Source organism: Apteryx rowi, unplaced genomic scaffold (genome assembly GCF_003343035.1).
Source record: "Apteryx rowi isolate R43461 unplaced genomic scaffold, aptRow1 scaffold_214, whole genome shotgun sequence".
NCBI classification, from domain to species: Eukaryota; Metazoa; Chordata; class Aves; order Apterygiformes; family Apterygidae; genus Apteryx; species Apteryx rowi.
Window position 1 is genome coordinate 423536 of NW_020448464.1, and position 24537 is coordinate 448072.

The 24537-nt window shown below is 38.3% G+C and overlaps 2 protein-coding genes across 2 annotated transcripts in view; one reads left to right on the forward strand and one right to left on the reverse strand.

The window, feature by feature from the left end:
• The window catches only part of PCSK5 (proprotein convertase subtilisin/kexin type 5), a 400552-nt gene extending 395280 nt beyond the window's left edge, over window positions 1–5272 (forward strand). Inside the window, exons 36-38 of the mRNA XM_026064358.1 lie at window positions 1565–1680; window positions 3229–3415; window positions 4863–5272. Coding sequence (XP_025920143.1) covers window positions 1565–1680; window positions 3229–3415; window positions 4863–5272 — 713 coding nt within the window. The remainder of the gene's footprint in view (window positions 1–1564; window positions 1681–3228; window positions 3416–4862) is intronic.
• Window positions 5273–12191: 6919 nt separating this feature from the next.
• Window positions 12192–20424, reverse strand: RFK (riboflavin kinase). The gene is made up of 4 exons (XM_026064357.1): window positions 19998–20424; window positions 18202–18353; window positions 16907–17009; window positions 12192–16062 (listed from the first exon to the last, which is right to left on the reverse strand). Exons 1-4 carry the CDS (start codon window positions 20404–20406, stop codon window positions 15932–15934), a joined length of 795 nt encoding a protein of 264 aa, XP_025920142.1. The 5' UTR covers window positions 20407–20424; the 3' UTR covers window positions 12192–15931.
• Window positions 20425–24537: the final 4113 nt, after the last annotated feature.

Sequence of the window (24537 nt, forward strand, 5' to 3'; positions counted from 1 at the left end):
CACATCTTTACAGTCTCTAAAGGAAAGAGTAGAAAATCAACAGTTACCAACACTGAAAATAACAAAAAGGCCACAAAGCATCTCTAGGGTGAAAAAAAAATTGTGGTGTCTGCTGCTTTGAATATAGTTAAGTATTTTTCAAAGTTAACTTTGAGAGACCATCTGTTTTGTTCCGTGACACATTTATGTATTCCATGTCTTTTTTCCATAAATTGTACTGCATCCAATTCTGAATTGGGCCGCATTATTCCCCTTAGACCCATATAGTGTCTTATTCTATCTGAATGGCATCAGATGATAGCTAGCAGATGCCACTCTGCAGCTCAGACTATACTGTATTAAAACCTAAAATTACTCTTTAGGACAGTGGATATATTGGATAGTGCAGATGGCTAATTGCAAACATAACAATATTTAAAATTGTGGAAATAACTCCTAAAGTTATAAAACCTTCAAGAACTGTTAAAACGTAACTATAAAAGCACATCATAATAAATGACAGCAATATTTTGGCTTGGATTTGGGACAAAAAGATATTGCCATTTGAATTTCCAGACTGCTTCCTATGATTGATTTTTATCTTATTTGGGATTAATACTACGGGACAGATTTTCTATCTTAAATACAGGGACAGTACAATGAAATATGAGCCAGTCTTTCTAAACAGAAAATCAGTAGGTTCTCTGAAATGAATCTTCATTGTTGATGTAGGAGCCAAGAAGTGGTGCAGTGTCTCATGTTTCATGTGACCAGGGAGGCAAACCCTGCAATGCTCAGAAAAATCACATAGTGAATTCACTGGATCATAAAACATTGCTAACTTCACCTGTTTAACTACTGCTAATGTTAGTGTCTTCTTTTCAGACTGTGGCAGAAGATGCCAAGTGGCAGGAAATTGGACACATGCATTTTAACATTAAGAAAGACAAAATGTTCACTTCAATGTTCTGCAGAAGAACTGCATGCAGCATGTCTTCAAAAATGCTCTCACACACACAAAGCACATATGATGTTCTGTTTGCACCTAGTGAAACACAATTTTTTCCTATGCAACTGAAGAATTTATACTTTTATTAAAAACATAAATATATGTTAATTTATTGCGGTTAGAAAAGGGTTAGCTAACAGGCCTTATTGACTTTGCATATGAGAGAATTTGGCCAAGGTTTCCCACAATTTTGATTTAGTTCACTGATTTAACTGATTCTCCTGAATGCCTCTGAAAGTTCCCATGCAGACACAAGCACAACTGGCCAAGCCAGGTGGCAAACCAGTTGCAACGCTAAGAAAAATAAAAAACAGAAGTCCAACACACTCCTTGTAGTTCATAATCAGCTTTTCATGAATTTCAAAACACCTAAGAAAAACACTTTGTGGGCAAGTAAAATTTCAAGACAAGGCCCAAGCTCTTTTTAATACTGACCTCCTCATGCTAGACAGTTCATTCTTGAGTCTCAATGATGACAAACGTCCTTCTTCTTTGGTGGAGGTGATCAGTGTATTTCTGAAAGGAAGTTAGAGGACAATTTTTTCTGTTCTAATATTGTTTTGTTTGCCTTTCTAGGGAAAGGAGCGTTCAGCTGCACTTCTTGCGTATGGAGCTACACTTTATTAGGTGGAATGTGCAACTCAGACTGTCTTGTAAGCGAATACAGAGTCCAGGAGTCACCAATACAAGAGGTACCTATTTGTAAGCATTTTCTCCTGTGATTTATATCCTGAACTTTAACCTCTGAACACAAGAGGAAGAACACAGAATGCTCCTTTCTGAGTTTTCAAGCTTATCTTTAAATATTCCTACTTTTGTTATTCTCTTGGCGGAAAAAGCATTGTTTCTCTTTCTGGGGCTCTCTACTGTAGGAGGATTTCTCTATCAGTATATATAAAGACACAATGATGCCGAGGGCCATACCAAAACCATGTGAACAAATTCAGCTATATCAGTAATAGAGTATTTTTTCTTCTGTTATAACTGAGATTTCCCCAGGGATTTCTGCTACTTTGTTTTGTAAGAAATCACATCACATTTCTGACTGAGTTCTGCTGGCAGAAACCTCTAGTGAAGAGACGGGCTGAAGTTAACAGAGCTACATGTCTCTAAAGTAGGACCACAATCAGGTTTGGGTCTGTGCCACAAGTCTGGACACCCCAGCTTCCAGATTTCCAACTGCCTTCCAGAGCTGTTTGTTCAAGAATATAGAGGCATGGCAAGACAGTTGGCCTGAGATGCTGGGTACCCTCGGTACCCTGGGTACCCGGCCTGGAGGATCTCTGTAGCAGGACTGCTCCATAACTGTGAACCTGAGAAGGCAGCCTAAGAGCCGGGGACCATGTTGGTCCACAGTTCTTTGCAGGAGCTTTGAGAAATTGGACCTCCCAGTATGGCCTCCCCCTCTCTTCCATGCTCTCAGATTCAGGGCAAGAAGCCTACCAGCTCTGAGAGATCTGTCCAGTTTGATGTAAGGTTATTGCACTGTATCTGAGGTCCTGGTCCCACAGCAAAAAAATAAGGAACTTTTGCCCAGTAGGCCACCCAGGAACTGCAGACACTGGAAGCCCTGAATTACCTGACCTCAGAGCAGTCTATGAGGTATGTGTGACAGCAATGAACTCCAATAGTCTTTGTACATAGGTGCTCCCAGAAATCTACCTGGAATTTGAGAAGAGTACCTGAATCTAAGTGCTTTCTGTGAAACAAAACCAACACGATCTAAGAAAAGTCTGTTTTGCTAGAAAATTTCCAACCTGCTTTTTTCTTTATTTCTCCTCCTTCCCAAGTTGGAAATGGAATTCATTCTCTCATCTTCTTTTTTTTTCTTCCCCCCCCCCCCGCCTTGCTTATCCCACCTCATTTGCTTCTTTAAGGCTACTTTACTGTCATTACGATCATTAGTGCCAAAGAGCCATAGACTGGCTAACAGGGGTCTAGTAAAACAAAAACACAACTTCTGGCCAAAGAGCTGACAGTCTGAATGAATTTTAGCTAGCTATCTAGCTAGGTTGGATTGCAAACTAAGATTCTTCTACATCGCTTTTTCACTCTCCTTACCAGCAGATCACTGAGAACCTAGGCACTATGAACCAAATTTTAATTTTCCCCCTCCCCAGTGAATTTTGCCATAGACATGCATGGTGTCCAGACAAGAGGACCCAGAGAGTGGCAGGGTGAACAGCCAGGTCCAAAGGAATGGAAATGAGAGGTGCATTGCTTGTGTTCTGTGTCTCAAGGAGGACCAGCTCAAATGTGAGAAATGTGACAGCACATGCATCGAATGTAAGGGACCTGGGCCTCTCAACTGCACAGTGTGTCCAGCCAGTATGCAGCTCTACCTCGAAGAAGGTCGCTGCCTGCCCTGCTGCGGTGACTCTGACCTGGCAGACAGCCGAGAGTGCTGTGACTGCAGTGAAACACAAGGTAGGACCGTGTTGATGAGCGGTACCGGTGTTTAAGGGCCTTATGATTCACTGGGCTGACATTTAAAAAGGAAAAGCAGAAAATAACAAAAATGTGCTGCTGAGCTGCATACACACAGTGTATTTCTACTGCTCCATCACCAGAGTAGGAAGGGTTTTATACAAATAACAGCAATTTCAACAGATATTGCACCCTTCTCACTGTCACAACTCTTGTTTTAAATGGTCTTGCATTTCATAACCCAGTTGACTAGAATCACAGAATCACAGAATCACAGAATCGCTGAGGTTGGAAGGGACCTCTGGAGATCATCTAGTCCAACCCCCCTGCTCAAGCMGGGTCACCTAGAGCACATTGCACAGGATYGCATCCAGGCGCGTTTTGAATATCTCCAGAGAAGGAGACTCCACCACCTCTCGGGGCAACCTGTTCCAGTGCTCTGTCACCCTCACAGTGAAAAAGTTTCTCCTCAGCTTCAGATGGAAGTGTCTGTGTTTCAGTTTGTGCCCGTTGCCTCGCGTCCTGTCGCTCGGCACCACTGAAAAGAGTCTGGTCCCATCCTCTCGACACCCTCCCTTCAGATACTTGTACACRTTGATAAGATCTCCTCTCAGCCTTCTCTTCTCCAGGCTGAACAGGCCCAGCTCTCTCAGCCTTTCCTCATAAGAGAGATGCTCCAGTCCCCTAATCATCTTTGTGGCCCTTCACTGGACTTGCTCCAGTAGTGCCACATCCCTCTTGTGCTGGGGAGCCCAGAACTGGACGCGGTACTCCAGATGTGGCCTCACCAGGGCTGAGTAGAGGGGCAGGATCACCTCCCTCGACCTGCTGGCAACACTCTTCCTGATGCACCCCAGGATACCATTGGCCTTCTTGGCCACAAGGGCACATTGCTGCCTCATGCTTAGGAAATGCTTGTTTCAATGGATAGCAATCTGAATCACACACTTTAAGCTCATCATGTCAAAACCACTCCTTTGATTTCAAAGTAGCTACAGCATATTAAGCAAGGGAAGATTTGCAGAGAGAAGAAATGTTTTTATTACACCAAACTGATACAACTGGGAAAAACAGACAGGCTCAGGGCATACAACCTGTCTTCCAAACTTTCTAGAAGTCAGAGAGTTAAAAATATAAATATTTCTGGGGATGTTATGTTTCTTGACTAAACTTAGCAAGTAGGTTGTGTTTGTGTGCTTGTTAGCTTTTCTGCTTGATGTTTGTTCCTAATCTAATGAAGAAACTTAGCTAGGCCAACAACCCTCTCCTTGCTTATATCTTTACACCATCACAGCCACAAGAGCACAACTGTTGTACTAGAAGAATAAGGTATTTAGTCCAAAAATTTTAAAGGTGTAAACAGACCTAAATGTTCTGCTGGGTCATTTAAAACAAAGACCCCTACCTGACCTCATATAATCTTTTTTTTTTTTTTTTGCTTTGTCAGATGACTGTGTCTTACAGATCACCCTACCACCTGAGCGCAAAAGCAAAACCACTCTCTTTGTTATTACCTGCATTTTGCTTCTCCTTGTCATTGGAGCTATTGTATTTATCTGGAGAAAATCAAGAGCCAAAACCCAGGCTGTCAATAAAAGGGGGTATGAGAAGCTGACAAATCACGCCAAAGCCTTTTCTTCCTACATGAGCAACTCCCATGAGAGTACAAGCTATCAGGAAGATCAAGTGATTGAGTACAGAGATCGAGATAATGAAGATGAAGATGATGATGATGATGATGATATTGTATATATGGGCCAGGATGGGACAATCTATCGTAAATTTAAATATGGACTTTTGGAGGAGGATGAGGAAGATGAGCTTGAATATGATGATGAAAGTTATTCATTTAGATAACTCTTTACTAATTTATGGATTTTCTGCTCTGTTGCCTTACTTATTAAATTACATCAATTTAGTTAAGTATGTTTAGTTATTCTTTAGCATGCTGAGCTCAAGATTTTAGCTAATGCATATTGTGAGAGCAAAATGGTTCCTAAAAACATATCTTTCTTCCTAAAGCTTTACATAAATCCTTGCTAGGCTTTTAAGTAGCACTCCAGATGTAGGCTGGTTAGGAGATTACGTTTCTGTGCATCTGTGTGGAGACTAAATCCTTTCCCATTATGTTTGTGTGTGCATTATAACTATTACAAACACTCCTTCAAACAGCACACACACACACTTATTGAGAACCTTGCCAATCACTACTAAAAATGTGCAGGTATAAACAAGATGGGTGTATTTGCCTGCACAGTGAATGTCACTGGCATAGGGTGCCACTTTACTGTTTGCTACTTTGTGATTATAGTTGTACAGCAATTCTTAACACAATAGGTGATTTTGCTGATTTTACCCAGACTTTCTTTCCTGATATGATCTGGCACGTATGTGCCCCTCAAAGCTGACACGTTTCACCTCATAAACTTGCAGCGTATTTCCCAGTGAAATTATGTATTTATGACATGATGTTGAAGATTTGTGATTGTGACTCTATTCCAGATAAAATTCTACTGTATTCATAGTTTGTATGAAAAATATCTGAAGTATTTTATACATTATCAACCTCTGATGAATCTTAATTCCAGTGGTTGTAAAGCTTAAATACCCTTCCATCACATACAATTTTTCCTGTTTACTGCAGAGGAAAATATGGTCTATATGTATGCTCAGAAAAAAAAGAAAAAAAAAAGACTCCTTTTGTATTTGTAACTACCTTCTCAGGATTCAGGGAACTGATACAAACACAGAGCATTACTCAGGCAACTGATACAAACGCAAAGCATTACTCAGGCAACTTTTGCGTTTCTGTTGTAAATGTCTCAGGATGTTCAGACTATGGCTAAGGGAATAATTAGCACTTATTTGGTAAAGTAACCTAAAGGAACACAACAGTGCATTTTTTTTTTATCATTACAGAAATGTAATTTATCATACTACAGATGAGGTTGCTCTTTATGGCCCCTTGCTGTGAAAGAATAAATTCTTTGCAGAAAACCATCTTGAAAGTGCTGTTATTTGTCAGCAGTATTGCCAGGTAGGTAAAAGAGTGGCCTGATCCTTAGAAGCCTGGCTTTGGTCTCCTACTCTCTCAGCATTCCTGTAGATTTCCAGTAAGAATCATTTATAGAAATCTAAATCAATTAGATTTAACTTTTACAGAGGAATTCCATGTAAGAATACCTAATTTTTACGGCTCAAGTCCTAAGTGGAATTTTTTGTCCTAAAGACCTCGGGACCCTTCTGTATGTAAGTATAAAGGAGTTCTATGGAAAGGTCTATTGCTTCTACTTTAAACTTTAATCTTTTAATCATTGCGCCTTCAGGAAAAGAGAGGAATTCAAGATCATATGACAGATTACAAAAGACAAAACAAGGACCTATGTTTATCAAAAGAGGTATAATAACCAGTTGCTTTGGAAAGACACATCTGTCACTTGAATTAAAGTTCTTATCTTGGGAAGCTCTCCAGACAAAGCAAAGGAATGAAAAGAGAAATCAATTCAAAAGGTCATACTGAGAGAAAAAGACTATTTGTGGCATCCCCCTCTCCCACACTTATTCGGATAAACAATATGCTTTGTTATTGTTTTTAGTGGCTTATATAACCTGGCTGTAAGAATGTGCTTTGACACACACTATCTGAAATCACCCCAATCAAATTTCAAAGGCTTAATCCAAGCTACACTTGAGCAGTTTGAAATCACTGCAAGAGAGGGATATAACGAGCATTGTCACAGGCTCTCAGACTACTATCATTATTTTATGAAAAGTTTGGTGTATTTAGGTAGCCTGACTGGGTTTAAATTTAAAAAAAAAAAAAAAGCAGACTTTATTTTGGAAGTATGACTTCTTAACAGAATTTTGTCCAAATTTGTGCAAGTCAGACTGGGATAAAGCTACGCTTCTGAGTGTGCATCTAAGAAATTAACAACTCTGAAAATAACTGGTGTTTGAGAAGAACTTAGAGGTTCTTCATCTTGGTTTGGGCATACCACTTCAACAACTTTTATTGGTTACATATTCTTCTTTCACTTTTGAGGCTTTCTACTCTCCAGTCTGATACTTTCTTTCCAGCATTCAGAGCCTTTAATGTGCAGTCAGGGATCTCAGATGTTCACAAAGCAGGAGATATTTCTTGTAGTGCTAAAGCTGCACAGGCAAACCTAAAACAACACTCATTAGGATAGAAGCAGTACTGTTCATTTTCTCTCCTCCCAGAAAAGCTGTGCAGGGAGTAGGGATTCAATTGACTTCTCAGATGAGAAGCCAATTTCTAAGAGGCACCAGGAGAATTGCATGATTTTATGCTGCATTGGTAGGGTGAAAAGGTCCGTGTTTTACAAGATGGCAGATAATTGGCTTGAAGGTGAACTGGTCTTTTCAGGAGAGCGATAAATAACTGATGAATGACATTAGCACAACCTGATATGAGGAAGAGAATTGCAATAAGATAATGATTTTTTTTTTAAAGCAGCAGTTTCAAAACAGTGGTCAAGGAGGCCCAAACTAATGACCTACAGAACCATATTGCTTTTAGTGTTTTCAGTTAAAACTCCCTGCTAAGAGTGCACATGGAGACCAAGAAAAATTACATACTTTTTAACGGGTCTAAGAGCTATTGGCTGAGAATCATTCACAGGTCAGTCACACCTCTGAAGAAACTTCACGAAAAACAGAGCACAACCAAGGAAGCCAATAATAAATGTACACAGAACACAGCACAGAAAGGATTTGAAATACTGCTTTTCTGTTTTACTTTATAGATTTCTAGTGACTAAACCTATTACACTCTGTCCTGAAAAAAGCTAGAGAAATTCAAAGCAACAAATCCATAGTTGCCACAAAGCCAATTCTTCTTACCAATCTTCTGGCTTCTCCTCCACCTGCCATAGCAAGAAAGATGTCCCAAAGGAAACACATACATTTAAAAAACAAAATGGCTGTGGGATGTCTTTCATCCACCCATTCTCTAATTCATTTTCTTTTAAATCAGGCTAAAATTCCTGTTATACTTGGTAAGTTTCTTTCACCTTCTTGCTTGTCAAACATTTCTTCCTCACCAGGCCTTTCTGTTTTCTCTTTTCTTCACCCTGCATTTCTTTCTTTGCCATTCTCATTCCTCTATGGAGTTCCCCAAGTCCTTCATTCTTCTCCAACTATTTGTAATTTATCTTTCTTTCTCCTAGGCAATTATCTCTCATTAATTTTCGTTAATAATACTCTTTCAAAAAGAGCTTGTAAAATCAAATCCTACACATTTTTCCCACCTACTTACCTCTCATGTAATCCAGTAATTAGATTTCAAAGGGAAGTGTAGGTTACTGGTGTTCTGCAGTGTTATTGTTCTTCCAGTGGGGTGTAAGTAAATAGGGAGAAGTTTTCTCTTCCATGACTCTACTCCGAGGTTTTGCCACAAAGGCAGTGACAGAAGGTACATCCTAGGAGTTACAGTCCAGGTGCTTTGAGGCCCAAGTCTCCTTCTTCTACAGGCTACTCCCCAATCAGTCTGCCTTTTCACAGTTTATCAGGCATTTGCGACCCAGTGTTGTACGACAACGACATAATTTCTGGCTGAGATTTCAGACTGGAATTTCCAAACAAAGAGAGGAATGAAAATATGAAAGACTCAGCTATGTACGTTACTGCAGAAGCACTCCAACTGGAAATTTTGAGGCACTTGGTTTTCTCATGAGGAATAATGGGTGTTTCAAGAGAAATACATATATTTGCATTAAGAATGTTTTGTTGGCAACCAAATTTTCCACTGAAAAAGCTACCTATAGAAAAATCCTGATTAGCCTTAATGAATCACTACTTTCCCAAGGTTACATATATCCGTTTGAATTCCAAGGGGGGTTGGGGGGGGGAAGCAGAAAGATATCTTTCTTTCAGTCAAGCAGACCAATGTTAACTATAAATTTTTCACCTTCTCTACAACTTCATACGCACATGTGTGGTTTCAAGCCTGAATTTTGGAGTAGCCAGATTGCAGCCTGATGAGGAACAGACAGATGTTCTGACTAAGGGTTCAGAAGGATTAGTAGATGTTTTAAAAAGATGAAAAAGATGTTTTTTTCCACTCTGATTTTTTTTCATAATTAGTATGTATATATGGCAATACCAAAGATGCCTAGTATTACACATCAAGGTTTAAAAACTCATTTCAAGTCCTGCATCAATTCAATACAAAATATTTTAATAGTGATGCTACCTTTTCAAGAATGTACAGATAAATACATGATCTATCACATCTACAGTCAAGCAGCAGATGACAAAAGATTCTGGCTGGGTAACGCACAGTTGCAATGAACTAACCAAATGTAGAGATATTAAGATCCAAAATTAGTACTAGACATCATAAGCTCATGTAACTTCTGCTCTCCTTCCAACATACATATCATATGTTCCTGCTTTTATTGATTGTTTCCTACTGCTTAGAAATATTAAAGGAGTTGCTTAACACATGCCCACAGGCCAATTTAAACAAAATCACTGTTTTATTACTTGTGAACATGACAAAACAATTTTTTCCCTTGGAAAAGAAATAATGTTATAATGTTGACAGCAATTACATTTTTTTTTCCCCATTGTCTCTTTTCAGAAGGTTTAAGCAGGAGGAAGAGCTCTTCAGACCTTAACCAAGGAAACAGATGTACTAATTTTTTCTTTGTATGATTTTGCAGATATTTAATTGCACAGTAAAAAAGAAAGTATTCTTTCATTGTTCCTCATTTATATTAGCTACTCATCATCTAGATAAGTACATTTTCTTTTTCAGGAAGAGTTCAGGTTCTACACTTATCTAACATTCATTATTTTAATAGTTCTTGCTCATTTTTTTTTTCTCATGTTACTCCATCCTTTCTCACTGCATACATCATCCAAAACTCTCATCCAATTATCCTGCTGTATGTTTTCTCCTCTTTCATGTCACTTAACATCATCTTCACTACCCAATTTTCTTTCTTTGTTCCTTATGCCTAAATATACCTATTTTCCTCACTTAGGTGTCTCATCTTTAGGGAAAAAAAAAGCCACATAGAAATCTTATCATTACACTGAATCCTGCCTTCTACTTTCACTGACAAATATTAATACTGTGGGAAAAACAAACTAAATGCAAACCTAAGAACAAAACAAAACAAAACCAAAAAAAAAGAGCACTTGGCTATCCTTAGCCATCAACAAGAAATGAAAATTAATTCCCAAACAATTAAAATCATTCCCTTAAGTTATATAATTAATTATATAATAACTGCCATTGGTAGCCATGTTTATAAAGTTTCAGGCTACTTAAAAAACAAAACAGGCCATAAATCCATCCAGTGCTCCCCTGCAGCAATTGATAATACAAATATTCTAACCATCACACTGGCAAGTACTGTGTTCTGTTCATTAGGTTTTTCTTAAGTCCCTTCAGAAAAATACAAACAAATGAGGAAAATAAAATTATAGCCCTATAATGGAACACACTTACTACAAAAGAAATCTGAAGACAATTTGATATTTTTCATCTTATTTCAATCCCGGAAAGAAAACTAGTAGAAAATCTGGATGCTTGGAAATTATAGTGCCAAGCATTAAAGAAAATCCTAAATAATACAGGGGCTTCAAGATTTTTAACTTTTAAATCCATGCCTCCCATCTGGACGTTGTGTTAGAAACACAATCTCTGATAGATACCAAACTATACTAAATAGTCCAGTGTACCTAACACAAAGCAATCCCTACGACATATCCACAACACCCCAATATATTACATTCTTTCCTGATGAAACTTCAATGGTATTATATAGAGAGCTGCATATGAACAGTTGCCAAGTCTGAAAGTATGAGAGGAACTTTTCCCCCCCAAAGAGGCCTGAGCCAGATAGATTAGTTTGCTTTAAGATACAGGTTTGATTCCCTTCAGCAGCAGCAAATGAACCTTCACCATGACCTAAATGAATGTTTTAACAATTGAACCAGAACATAAGGAAAACAGGCAGCTTCTTCCATCTGACTTCTCAAAGAAGCAAGCAGTTTTAAAAAGTTTTGAAAGAATGGGTAAAGACAAATCTATTTGTAGCTTTCAGGCTATGAATTCTAAAGATTGAGCTCTCTGAAATCCTGAGTAAAGCACAAAAAGTCCCCAGAGTGCAGAGGTTTGCAGGTGTATTTTAACTAGTTTTAACAACTTCTAAGTACTTTTTAAAAATTGTTCTAATTTTTTTGGCAATCATACTCACCAAGGTTTGCATACAACTGACAATTAACTTTGCTGGGTATGGCAAAGGAAAACACCTTAGGAGCCTAGTCATTATCATAAGCCTCCTTAAATACAAGAATTACTGAACAGCAACACTGGCAATAAGCTTGACTGTTACAAAACAAAGTGGTGATTCTCACAAAATAGAAACGGAGCAAACTATTTCCAAGAACTGCTAAGAAGTCTAAGGCAGAAAAAGAATTAAAAAATAAATTTAAAAATATAAAAGAATTTATACTATCTCTACATACTGCTCTAGAAACAGGATTCTAGGAAAAAGATGCTGTGTGTCAAAACATGAAAAGCATTAGGAATTCTTCTGGAGCAAACTTTCAAAATTCACCTATTGCAGCTTTGTGATTATGTTTACCCACAGTTATCAGATATATGTCTATATCTATTTAAAAGAAAGAACTTTCATCTCCTTTGTCTCAGGACAACCTCTCAACAAAAATGTGTCAGATGTGAAGTCTAGTTTATTGATATTTTGCAATCTCAACTTCCACTCTTCAGCAGACATGTTACTAGAGCCATTTTCCTGAATTTTTATTCATTTGGAAAACTGTTCAACAGCCTCCACATTCACAAAATTTATATGAGTTATGAAAATCTATTCACATTAAGTAACAATTTTAACAAGATAACAATTCTAATTTTTATAAGAATAGCATAAGTCTTTAAGAAAAAACAGGACATTTTTATGCAGGCTTCAAGTTTTAGTGTTTCATTTAGTTTTAGAGAACGTTAGATTACATACATAGGGAACCTGTCCCAAAGTAAGAAGAATAGCAACTGAATAAAGATTCCATGTCTGTTCCAAGCAAGGCTCCAAATTCAGAAATTAACTAGCCATACAAGAAGCCAGTGTGCATAACTATTCCAGACTATCTTTCTGTGCAGATTAGGCCTTAAGTTTTTCAATACATGAAGACATGCAGCATTTTAACATCTGCTAAGCATATGTTCTTTAGGCTATTAGGACCTCAGGTAGCTTAGTGCCACAGTTATTCAAGTAAGACTGTTTCTGACTATATGCATTTTGGAAAAAAAAATTCTTATACTGACATTCTCACATTGTCAACAAACTTAATTTCAGAGTAGTAATAGACTTCAAAAGGAGGCAGGCAATTTAAACTGAGAAAAAAGCCCATGTTTTATTTTAAAAAAATTTTGAAACTATGGAAATACTTATATTTCTCAGACTTCAACATTTCAGTGGTCCTCTAATTCAGGTGAAGCAAGATATGAAACCCCTATATGCCTCACTTGCTGTTTGTACTGCCTTGCATGTAAAGAACTGCAAATATCTACAATTATCATCTCTGTGACTCAAATACTGTGGCACTAAGTTTATCAGCTTGAAGAACAGAATTCTTCCTTCCTACAGCTGAAAGAAATTTAAGCAGAGTAATGAAAGAAATCCATAGTGCATCTTTTAGAATATGCTAAGGAATATGCAAATATGATTCATACTACATACAATCAATCAGAAAACTTATGATGAGTAGAATAACTTTCTCAGTTACATTTCATTTATTAATGCTACAGTGCAGCAACATTAATTGAAATAAATAGTTATTTGTACACAATACAAAAATATAAACCTTCATAAAGTTTATACTGCGCTAGGAATTATGTACTGAATTTAAATAATTGATACACAACAGTTTATCTTAAATAACATGCATGGATAGGTACACTCAGCCAAATGAATTTAATTACACTTTCTCTAACTTGAAGACAAACATACAGAGACGTTTATTAGTTCACTGTAGCCATACTTCACACTTCAGGTGACAGTTGTGAGCAAACTAACAGTTTTTCAGGTTTTCCTTTTGCCACCATTTTCTATCCTTGGCACAGTGGCTCAATAGCCAAATCAATTTCGGATAGTAGCGTTCATTAGCAGTTACAGAAAAGCGTTACTCAGACAACCAGCTTAAGGCACCATGGTTTCCACAACAGACACATGAAATCACTGGCAAAAAAAAACAATCTTAAAAAAGGCTATGAAAGTTTAGCTATAATACCATGATAAAGAGATTTATTCTTTAAATATGTTCTTGATAACATATTTTGCCAACTACTGCTTCTATTACTTGTCCCTCCAAAAAAGTAAAACATAAATAACATTTTGACATTGTTACAAACTCAAAAATAGCTCAGCTCTTTGTATTGGGGGGGAAAAAAAGTCCCTTCATCCCTCCATTTTAAAGTGAAAAAATCCAGCTGTCACTCTTGCAAGATAACTATTGTACAGATTTTTAGAATATAGTTTCCAATATATTATACAGTAAAAGCCCACTAATTTTTTTTTTTTGTTAGCATTTTTAACAGCAGATAAGTTAATTTTCTTCCTAATATTCTCCTGTTAGGAAGGCAAAGGTATGCTGAAAATGTCCAGGCAACTGTTAGGACAAAACTGTCAGCAACTTTGGAAAGTTAAATCTATAAACCTTAGCTACAGAGGTCAAAATGCTGTTTATTCTAACCAGTGCTTATGTAAAAATCACTCCCCCCCCCCCCCCCCCCAAGATCTGCATTCCTGCTATTGTTGCCATCAACAGAACAGATGAGCGATTTGTTTGAATGATCTCAAGTTTCTGCTGAAGTCCTACACATCCAGTCAAGACCTTTTCCCTAATAAAGCCCCTTGATACTGGCTGAGAGTTAAAGTAATATGAAGCGGAACTAGAAGCCTGGCATCCTGACAGCACCTGCCACAGGTAAGAACTGGAAGACTACCTTCTCACAACTCTCTTAAACCTTGGAACAAAAATACAGGTCAGAATGGGATGGGACTGGGAAGAAATTCATAAAATTGCAGTACACAGACTGTGCATTCCCAAATTGCATGCAACAGTTCTCAGCTACAACTGCAGCTCAGAAATATCCACAGAACTGTTTGAGTTTCAGAAAGAGACACTTCAAGCACATTACAAGCGAGTATCAAGAGAATATGAGCACAACAATCACTGCAGCTTACCTAGCTTCCCCTCGCTGAGTAGGGAATAGACAAATTAAGGAGGAGCGGGGAGAGGCAAAGAAGTAGGTTCAGAATCATACATCATGTATTTCAGAGATGTCCTCCTAATTACTATCAACTTTGACAACACACCCTCCATTTATCTGATTCTGGAAAGCACACACAGAAAGACTGCAATTACTTGTGATAAATATTCAATACCTACTACAGTGTTGATATATTATTCCAAGAATTCCCAAAGACTTTCACTTGTATACTAACCTAATTGGTCAGCCTAAACCTTGGATCTTACCTGCACTTGGTGCAGAGGGTTGAGGGGATTCTTTTGTGCCTTACATTCTAACTTCAACCTTGAAGCCAGTCATTTCATCGCCAGTATGGTGAAAAACCCATAGGTTATCCTCATCTCAGAGAGGAGACAAGGATATATACAACTTTGCCTTTGGTTACCTTTTCTGCCTTAGGGCCCAAAGAGCAGAAGTCTTGCTATACTGGTTCTGCATCACTTCAGCCCGAACCTTTACAGTACATTAACTTTCACCCTGTCATTCATTTCCCGAATTTTAGTGATACACTTCCTCAGAAGTAAACTATGCAGCTCATACATTGTCATACATGCAATCAACTAGGCAGAAGTGTCTATCTCTGATTCAAGTAACTCAGTCAATGAGTAACAGCAGTTAGCTCCACTTCAAATAAACTTACAATAAATAATTTCAATTAAAATGCCAGCTTCCACCACAATGGTTGTATAGTATATCAAAAATAAGAAATACAGTGAATTATTCTTGTTACTGTTACCTAACCATTGGCTTCCTGCACCACAGGTAAATTTTTGACTCAATCAATATTAAAATTTTCTAAGCTACGAGCTATAATCCAGATGCAAGAATGACATAAAACTGAGAAAAGAGTTTAGAATAACATGTGTATGTTAATAACAGACATTCTTCACTTAAGTATTTAATTTTCTGCATCTTGGGAGCAGAAGAGGTCACAATTAACTTTGGTCATGTTCCTGCACGTGCTAAGATCGCTAAGCAATTGATAACTTTTGGATTCACAATTCGTCTATAAGGACCTAAAACAGCCTTCTACTCCTTTTGCATGACTGGTTTAATGATCAATTAACACAAACAAACTTAAATCTTGTATGGTTTTATAGTGTTTGGTTCCAACCTCAATCACCTAAACAGATATATGACAATTAAGTAGCTACAAAAGCAGTGCAAAGAAAAGAGCTCCATGAGAAAAAAAAATTAATGAGGAAGAGCTTTGCTTAGTGGTTGTTTACTATTTTGCCTTCTGGCAGATGAAAGAAGTTGTCTTCTTTGAGTTTAAGATGTTCTGGTAAATCTAGTTGTCTTTTTGCTTCTTCAATGTCTTCCTGAATTGCTGAAATGAGTGCCTCTATAAAAGAGAAATAAGAATAGGGATATTTAAAAGCTGAATTCTGAACACACACAGCAAGGGAATATAAAACATACCACAGAACACTAGAAAACAATCACAAAATCAGAATAAAAATTACTACAAAGTTTGAAAGGCAAAATTCTCCGCAAAATAAATGAAGGTCAGCATTATTACATTCATAATTACATTTTTCACCAAAAAAATGTCAGGTTTGATTAACATGGACAACAATTTTTCAAGTCTTAGGATACTATTCCTATTGACATCTTATACGTTAAGAAATATACTTTCTAAAGTACAATTTGAAAAAAAAAACCTACAGTAAGTTCTGAAACAAAGAAATTAAAATGCTTTGTTTTTAAACATGTTAGTTACATTTTTCACAGCTGTAAGCACTATCCTGTCCTTGTTCCAAACAATATTTTAGCAAAAAATAAAAATAAAATTCAATAGAATTTCACAAACTGTTTCAAGTATAACAGAGCTGCATTTAAAAAAAAAAGATTGATGCTTTTATGGCATGCTCATGTTTTTAAAAATAATACTCAGGTGCAACAATACAATTTTTAGACTGAAATAAGTATGCACTGTTACATCAAAGTAATTTTTAGGCTGGAATAAGGAAGAATCAAAGATGTGGGTGTGGGTATTGTTTTTTTTTTTTTTTAATTGAACCAGTTCATACATTAGTAGATTTAACTTACTAAAATGTTTTACTGCCATTTCAGTGGTTAAGAGATAAAACAGCTGATTATGGAGAGAGACAGTGATGACATAGTACTTTAATATGTAAGAATAAAACAAATAAGAGACTGGTTTAAGGGACATCTGCAATACTGACCTAAAGAATCAAAGTTTTTTTCTGGTCGAATATATCCTGTAATGACAATACTAAGCATTTCTCCATAAAAGTCTTCTTTGAAAGTGTGGATTATGTGCGTTTCCTGAAGGAAGAGAAATAAAGTTGCACTTATTATGAGGAATTTTGAGTTTATTTCCCTTGTTGCAAGGGTGTTCAGCTAATATCCCTAATTCAAATTCTCCCCAATGCATACCAAGAAAAATGAGACACTTAGTTTAACATGTATTATGCAAGATTAATAGGCTAGGTCTTTTGTTTATGTTAAGAGAGCAAATTGCTTATGTTAGCAGAGAGAATTGTACTTTGCATGCAATTTGAGAAAAATTATTCACTTAAGAGTGTTCTAACACTCAAAAAAAAAAAAAGAAAGAAAGAAAAGAAAGTGATTCTCAAGAAGAAACACTTGACCACCACTTATCTCAGAGGTATGATTTCCAGGGCAGCAAGTTACAAGCAAAACATAATTTGTTCAGTCATTAAGTTGATGAGTCCAAATAACTGTAACGATTTGGATTGAAATAGCTGGTTTAAGGAGAGCTTTTACAACTAGAACATGTTGGAATGGAATGAGAAAATTCTAAAGGAGTGAAGGCAGCTATCTTAGAGACAGAGATTCATGCCCAAATAACAGGGTTTCCAAGTATCAACAATTAAAACACAGTTCTGCAACACTCAGGAAAAGCACCAGAACCTGACAGCAAGAAAAACACAGCTGTCACAGCTCAGGATTAAATCCTCCATCCTGTTATTGTTTACTTTTGGATATTGATTCTGAATATCAAGTCACAGCACCACATATATGCATTCCATCATTTCAGATAAGAAGTAATGAAAAAGCATTACAAATTAAGATGTCCCAATACCTCTTATTTTAAATGTAGATGACATTGTAGAGTATGAAAGACTAGTGTGGTCCAGGTCATTCTAGGGTTCTCATAACCAGTAAATTCAATACAGCTATATAAACATAAGCTTACTAGATAGCAGCACCATAAGTAACCATTTCAGAAGTAAAATTAAATTTTTATTTGAGGAGTATTTAATGATGGAAGAAGAAGAAAATACATTTTACTCATCCATGGCTGCATGTTCTCTGTCTACTGAGAATATTTTCTTCTCAGAATACAAACATGAGAGATGGATACCAAATACATTTCTAACAGCAAATGGGATTTCTAGATCTCATTTATGGATCAAATTCTGCTCACCTTCCTCAAAGTAAGCATTTGGTTCATTTAGTAGAATCAAAGTAGCACACAAAGCATAATTCTTACCACTGATTTCTTAATATTCTTATAGAAAGGATTCCATCCTATGCTCAAAACCATTTTATGCACATCTCCATTTCCAACACAGGCCCATCCGTAGTATATACCAGTGGAGATATCAGGTGGAAAGCTTTCGACTACTTGCTCTGAAAAGTTAGCTGCAAAAATTTTAGAAGGTGCACATTTGTAAGTCAAAGGCATCACAGAATTTTCAAACACTTAAAAGCCAAGGTCTGCATATATGCTATTTACAAACAGAACACTGATGTTGATCATAATGATATATGGTGCCATTTGGCAAACTGTAAACTACAACACAGCATCACAGAATGTAATCCCTGCGGTAATACCACAGCTACCATGTCTCCTACCCATACTATTTTATGGTTATATGCATTCTATTCTACAGCTAAAATTAATAAACTGAGATAAAATATCCAGTCTGAATGCATTTCACTCTTAGGATGTTTTTCACAGCTCTAATATTGTCAAAGAAGGGAGAATCAAGTTTCTGCACTACAGACTATCATCTTAGAATTATTTGTTAGTAAAATAATTATTTACTAAACTATGCAAAAATAAATGAAGTTATGATTGTAGTCACCTGACATGAATGTTTATACATGTTGCCTTTCAGAGTATCTATATTTGGGGACTTCTGTGGCTTTTGTTTTTAAGAAAACTATGCATCTAAAGTAAAGTAAATTCTTTTCTGACTGAGGGGAATGAACCTAAGCTTCTCCCAAATCAACTGTCCTACTTTAGCTTCTTACATGCATAGATCTATTCATGCAAGGTTTCTAACTGATTTGACAGAATTACTTCTATCATAGCTCGCAAGCAGTAACAACTTCTCTCCCACGCTCCCTGATATTAGTAAAATATTTATACGCAATCAAGAGAAAAATAATAAATTTGTATTAACAGATATTGTTACATATCCAGTACCTTAACATTTGTTTTAGGAGGTTTTCTTTTCTACTAGGAATGGTACAACATGCGGGCTTGCTGCAGTGTTACTTTAAAACAGGCTAAAATTCATTTGAATTATACTTCCATCTGTATTTAGACAAATGAAACAGAGAAGGGCAATGGGAAAATATACTCTTTTTTAGGTCAGCTCCAGCTGCTCTGCTTTTTAATCTCTGCATTATTCCCTTTGCAACTCCTTCTGTACAGCTACTCCTAATGCCTTTCTTGTCCTAAGCCAAAGCATGACAGGTTTACGAGAATGAGTATTTCCAAGCTTCCAAATTACAACACAGTGCGAGTGATCACTTTTCAGCATTCCACATATCATCATGATCATCACCAGACGATTTAACTAACAACGAGACAAAGAAAACATTAACTATAATGGTGGAAAGTAACACAAAAGAGAGAAAAAAACTGTAGGAATTAAAAAAAAAAGCTGTCAGAAGAAAAAGGCTAATCCTGAAAAAGCCAGGGCTATTTATAGAAAGAGCAAGTCATGCCATTAGCATAATTGCGCAAGGCTGCCAGCCGTCTCCAGAGTTTACGAGAAAGTTCACTCCGTTTCACCGAGCAAACAGACATCAACTTGCCACCAGCAGCCAAACTCCCGCAGTTGCTACTCAGCGGGGGAGCGCGGCTCCCGCGGCGGTGGCCGTGCCCCTGAAGAGGGCCTCCCTGCAGGTGGCCTTTGCACAACAGGCTCCCAAAGTCCACCCAGACCCGAGGGGGGTCGCGCCCGCTGAAGCACGTCAGGCGCCTGCGGCGGCGGGCTGGGGCGCGGCGCAGGCACCGCGGCAGCGAGGCCGGAGGGGCCGAGCGCGGCTCACCCGTGGGGATGCCCAGCTCCTTGGACCCCCTGCCGAAGCCCTTCACCACCTCCCCGCGGCAGAAGTAGGGCAGGTGCCTCATGGCGGCAGGAGGGCGACGGTGACCGTTGGGGCCGGGGCGGGCAGCGCGCGCGCGCGCGGCGCCCGAGCACGATACGCTCCCGGCCCGCGGCCGAGCCAGGCGCAGCTGCCCCGCAGCGCTGTTTCCCGGCCGCCGCGCAACGCTCACTTCCGCCTCGCGCCGGGCACCACCAAGAGGCAAGGGGGGAAGCAATACGCGGAGCGCTCCGGCTTTCAGCTCAGAGAACTCTCGGGCAGGCACCGACCTCCCCTCAAGAATGAACTCGCCCGCGCCTCGCCCCCCCCTCACCGCCCTCCCAGGCGGCGGGGGCTTGTGCGCATGCGCCATCACCCCCCATAGCAACGGCGGGAGCGGCGGCCACTGCTGAGGCCGCGCTCGGTCGGTGTCGCGGGTTCTCCCCGGCCGCGCCCGCTCCTCGGAGAAAAGGGGCGCCCCCCGTCACCGCCGTTTGACGTCTGTGCTGTCAGGGGCCGGTACCCCGCTCCTTCCCCTGCGTCCCGGGCTGCTGCGGCCGCGAGCCGCGGCGCCTGGGTCCGGCAGAGGCGGGCAGCCGCTGGTGGGGGGCCGTTGGCCCAGCCGGCACGTGCGCCGGCGTCCCTCCCTCCTGGCAAAGGCTGCGGAAGTTCCCACTATCCCCTGCTGGGATTCAGCGCCAAGAGAAAAATGGGCTCTTTCAAACACTCTGCTATTTTTTTCTTCCGCTTCTGCACGTTGCGGGCTGTCGGTAGTCGAAGCAGATCTAGTCTGTGGTAGAGTGCATAATCCTGGTCCCAGAGTGCCTTGCTACACAAAACACGGTGCTGCACGGGTACAGAATCACTCTGGTCGCTCAGATCTACATACCCGAATGGGTGATTTGTTTTGGGAGCTCAAGCAACAGATTTTTTCCAAAATGATACAGATAATAGTGCACAGAATAAATCTTAGTTGTTACAGGGACATCCTTGATTCCTGATAAAAGACTCCATTAGACGTTGTGCTGAGGGAGTGACGGGTTCTGACCACTCCAGCAGTTTCATGCAACAAAAATGTAACCTTCAGCAACAACTAATCAAGGTGACTTGAGTGTCAGTTGTGTCAGTTGCCACACATTGCTTTCCTTTTTTAACCCCCCTTTTTTTTTTAATGTTAAGGGTTACATCTTGCAAGCTCCACCCATGCAGAAAAACTTACTAAACAAAAGTCATTTTTAATCCCCCGTGATTTGGCATCACACTCAAAGTCTCCTTTTATGTCATTGATCCTGGCTGTGCAGAGATATCTTTCAGGAAAAATGCATCAAGATGAAAACATTGATCTTGTATTCTCCATATATACTTAAAGAAAAATGAAGGGCTGCTCTGCATTTCCTTTCTTTCATTTCCTGTTTCCATTTGCTTTTCAAGTTGTAACAGTGTTTCTGAATCTCTTTAACACTGTCAGCTCACTAGTAATCTTTTTTTATGGGCCTGATCCTGCTCAGATAAATTGAGTTTGCAAGTGTGCCATTCAAAATAGCAGTATTAAGTGTGATAAATGTGCATATTCAGTCTTCAGTACATAGCAGACAGCCAAAAGTATATATTCCAAATAAGTTCTGGGGGGTCTCATTCAGGACTCTACAGTGCATGTAAGGCTATTTATATGTAAACATATACCTTGAAATACCGCCAAAGTCCTTGAACTGCATTTCCAATAATTCCAATTAGTCTTCTGTAAAACTGAGCTGCTAATTTTACCAATTTGATATAACTAGTTACAAAAATGTTTCAGGAGTTACCTTCTAATTTTATTAGCTATTTTTTTAATGGAGAAAAGCAGTCAACGTACCTATGACTTGTGCTCAGATCTAATTGCAATCCAGGTTGCTGTGAACCCTAACTCATTTTAATTATGGGAGCTGTCTTGAGAAACTGATTGATATGTCATATCACAAAACACTGACTGCAGTCAGTTCATCGAAGCTGTGGACAGAAATTATTTTATAGGATAAGGCCAAACTCATTAAAAAACATGATTTCTACTCCAAATTTACCATATTCCTTTTTTCTCTAATCCCAGTTCCCCACCATCCTTTTTATGTTAACATCACTTTAATTTATTACTTCATTTTGTGTAACTTTGACTGAGTTCCAGAATCACTATTTTTGTAACTGCAGATGACAGAATACCATGATGGTAATATATATAAAAGAAGGAAAAATGGGGAAAAAATATCTAAATACACTATTGCTTTATACATTCTGTTCTGCGATCTGACAGTGTATATAAAGCAATGTTTAAAAAAGTGCTTTCTAGTGAGTGATACTTGGCAACAGAATTATCTTGGACATTAAGTCCAAATTCTGAAGTAGTTATTTAGTTGCCTAATCACAGAACATAAGAGCAGACAGTGAGACCCACTGTCCATTGGAATTTTTAGTTTATTTCAGCTAAAGAGCAACAACAAAAAAAAAAGCAGATACATTTATGTTGTTCAGAGTATGTTTCTCCCCGCTCATAATGAGTTATACATCTACTTATGATTTGTATTAAGTAGGTGTATATTTGTGTTCTTGTCTTCTATTTTTTTAAACGAATCAGTCTTTTCAGAATACATTTTGATGTTCTTGTGATATCCACGAGATGGCATGCAATCTCTTCTTTTTCAGTGTCTGCAGGTTTGAGAACAGACCTTGAGAAATATTAAGTCAAGGAAGTATTTGTTTAAGAACTACATGGTAAGTAATTTCACAGAAGTCTAACTAATGACCGGTATCTCATTCTGTCAAGTAGTTGTAATGTTAGTCCTTTTTCTCAGTCTTTGTGATGGATTGCTGTGATCTTACTAAAACTTAATCCACCCTTGATATCAGACATCTTTTTTTTGTTATTAATTGTACCTGCTTCAGACTGGAGGGGAGATTCTGCATACCTATCATTTAATTATCTGTTTTGAAATTTAGTAGAATTGGTAGGCATGTTTCTTCAGAAAGTGTAATCAAATTTTGGTCATGAACATGTCTGTTAACATCTGTAAACCCAGAGAATAGCAGATTAATAGTTCATACCTGCAATTAGAAAACTCAGGCACTATTTCAGGCAGCTAGAAAAGAAATTCTGTCCTGTGCTTATGCTGCATTTTGTACAGCCATTATTGTCAGTGAAAAGTTTTAAATATTTTTCTAGTATACATAAAGCTGTAGAAACCAGAACACTAAAAACAGATTAGGTATTGTGTCATCTGTGCAGGCCCTGCGTCAGGTTACCCAGTCCATTGTGGTCCAATATTTAAAGTAATGGGGAACATGCTTTGTTCATCTTGTTTTGTAATAAAGCATATGGCACGTATCACATCACAGCTTCAGGCCAGAGCCCTTGTCTCCTCTTATCATATTGTAAATGAATGCATTCTTAGGCATGGCTTAAGGTGAGATCAGGAATATCTTGTTTTCTGCATGTAAAGGCTGGGAAAAATAGCAATGAAATATCTTGTGGACACTGGAATATTTCAGGGTAGTCCTGGTCAAGCTGGAAAGTCTGGTTACACTAGGCTCTGCTGAAATATTCAGGAGGTGACTGAGAGAAAAGGGAGCCATGTAATAAAACTAGTAGCATTTTAACCAGCTACCTGGAAGTTTCTGTAGCTGCCATGACAAAACTCTCATTGATTCAGGAGTTCATTCCAAGGACACTCTGGCACTCCTCACTTTTAGTAGGCTGAAACCAGGTGATGAAATCAGGAGTACAAAGACATATACAAAACAGTCTTGCCAGAAGCTTGCCTAATAAACACACCTGTTTTGAAAGTATTTTTCTGTATTTTGGTCTGAAATAACAAAACAGGAGCTCGGGGTTTTTTCTTCTTTTTCTTTTATTTTTTTCTTTTTTCTTTTTTTTTTCTTTTTTTTAAGTCTGAAGTTTTGTTCCATTTGAAAGGACCATGTTATGCTAGAAGAAATAACTGTGGATTCATAATGTAATCACTAACAAGACTGTACTACATTACAGTGAAGCAACAGGTACTATGAACATCACCATACCAAAGCATAGCTGATTAGCTTCTGATAATTTCAGAAAATTCTACAGCATTTACCATTTGCATGATACTAAATACTGTATGACAGACAATGCGTTTGATTACTTATGGGTGCAGTTCAGACATTCCACAAAGATTCCTTCAACTAAAGTTGTAGTGCTTCATACTTTTTGAAAGTTTATATCAATGTGTTCAAAAAGTTGCCCTAAGCATCTTCAGTATTTCTCTTCTCTCTAGCGCCTTTTTCCACCCACCGTCTTCAGCTGGCTCCATGAAATATGCATAGCACCACTTTCAACTAACTAAACTGCTTCCCTTTGTCTCTGCGCAGCACAGTATTGTGCTATGTAGACATGCTATATGGCTAACACTTATAATTCTTTATATTTTAAATCTATACCTAGGCTTTTTTCCCAAAGAGCTTTTAAAAGGATTTTGCAACCCTCCCAATTTGTCCCTCT

Bases quoted from the DNA above. Each gene is read 5' to 3' on its own strand.
- RFK (XM_026064357.1), bottom strand. From the start codon at position 20,406: ATGGCGCATGCGCACAAGCCCCCGCCGCCTGGGAGGGCGGTGAGGGGG. The intron at 17,010-18,201 runs GTAAGAATTATG...CTCTTCCTTCAG, and splicing joins AGAATATTAAGAAATCAGTG to GAAACGCACATAATCCACAC. The intron at 16,063-16,906 runs GTCAGTATTGCA...TCTCTTTTATAG, and splicing joins AAAAAACTTTGATTCTTTAG to AGGCACTCATTTCAGCAATT.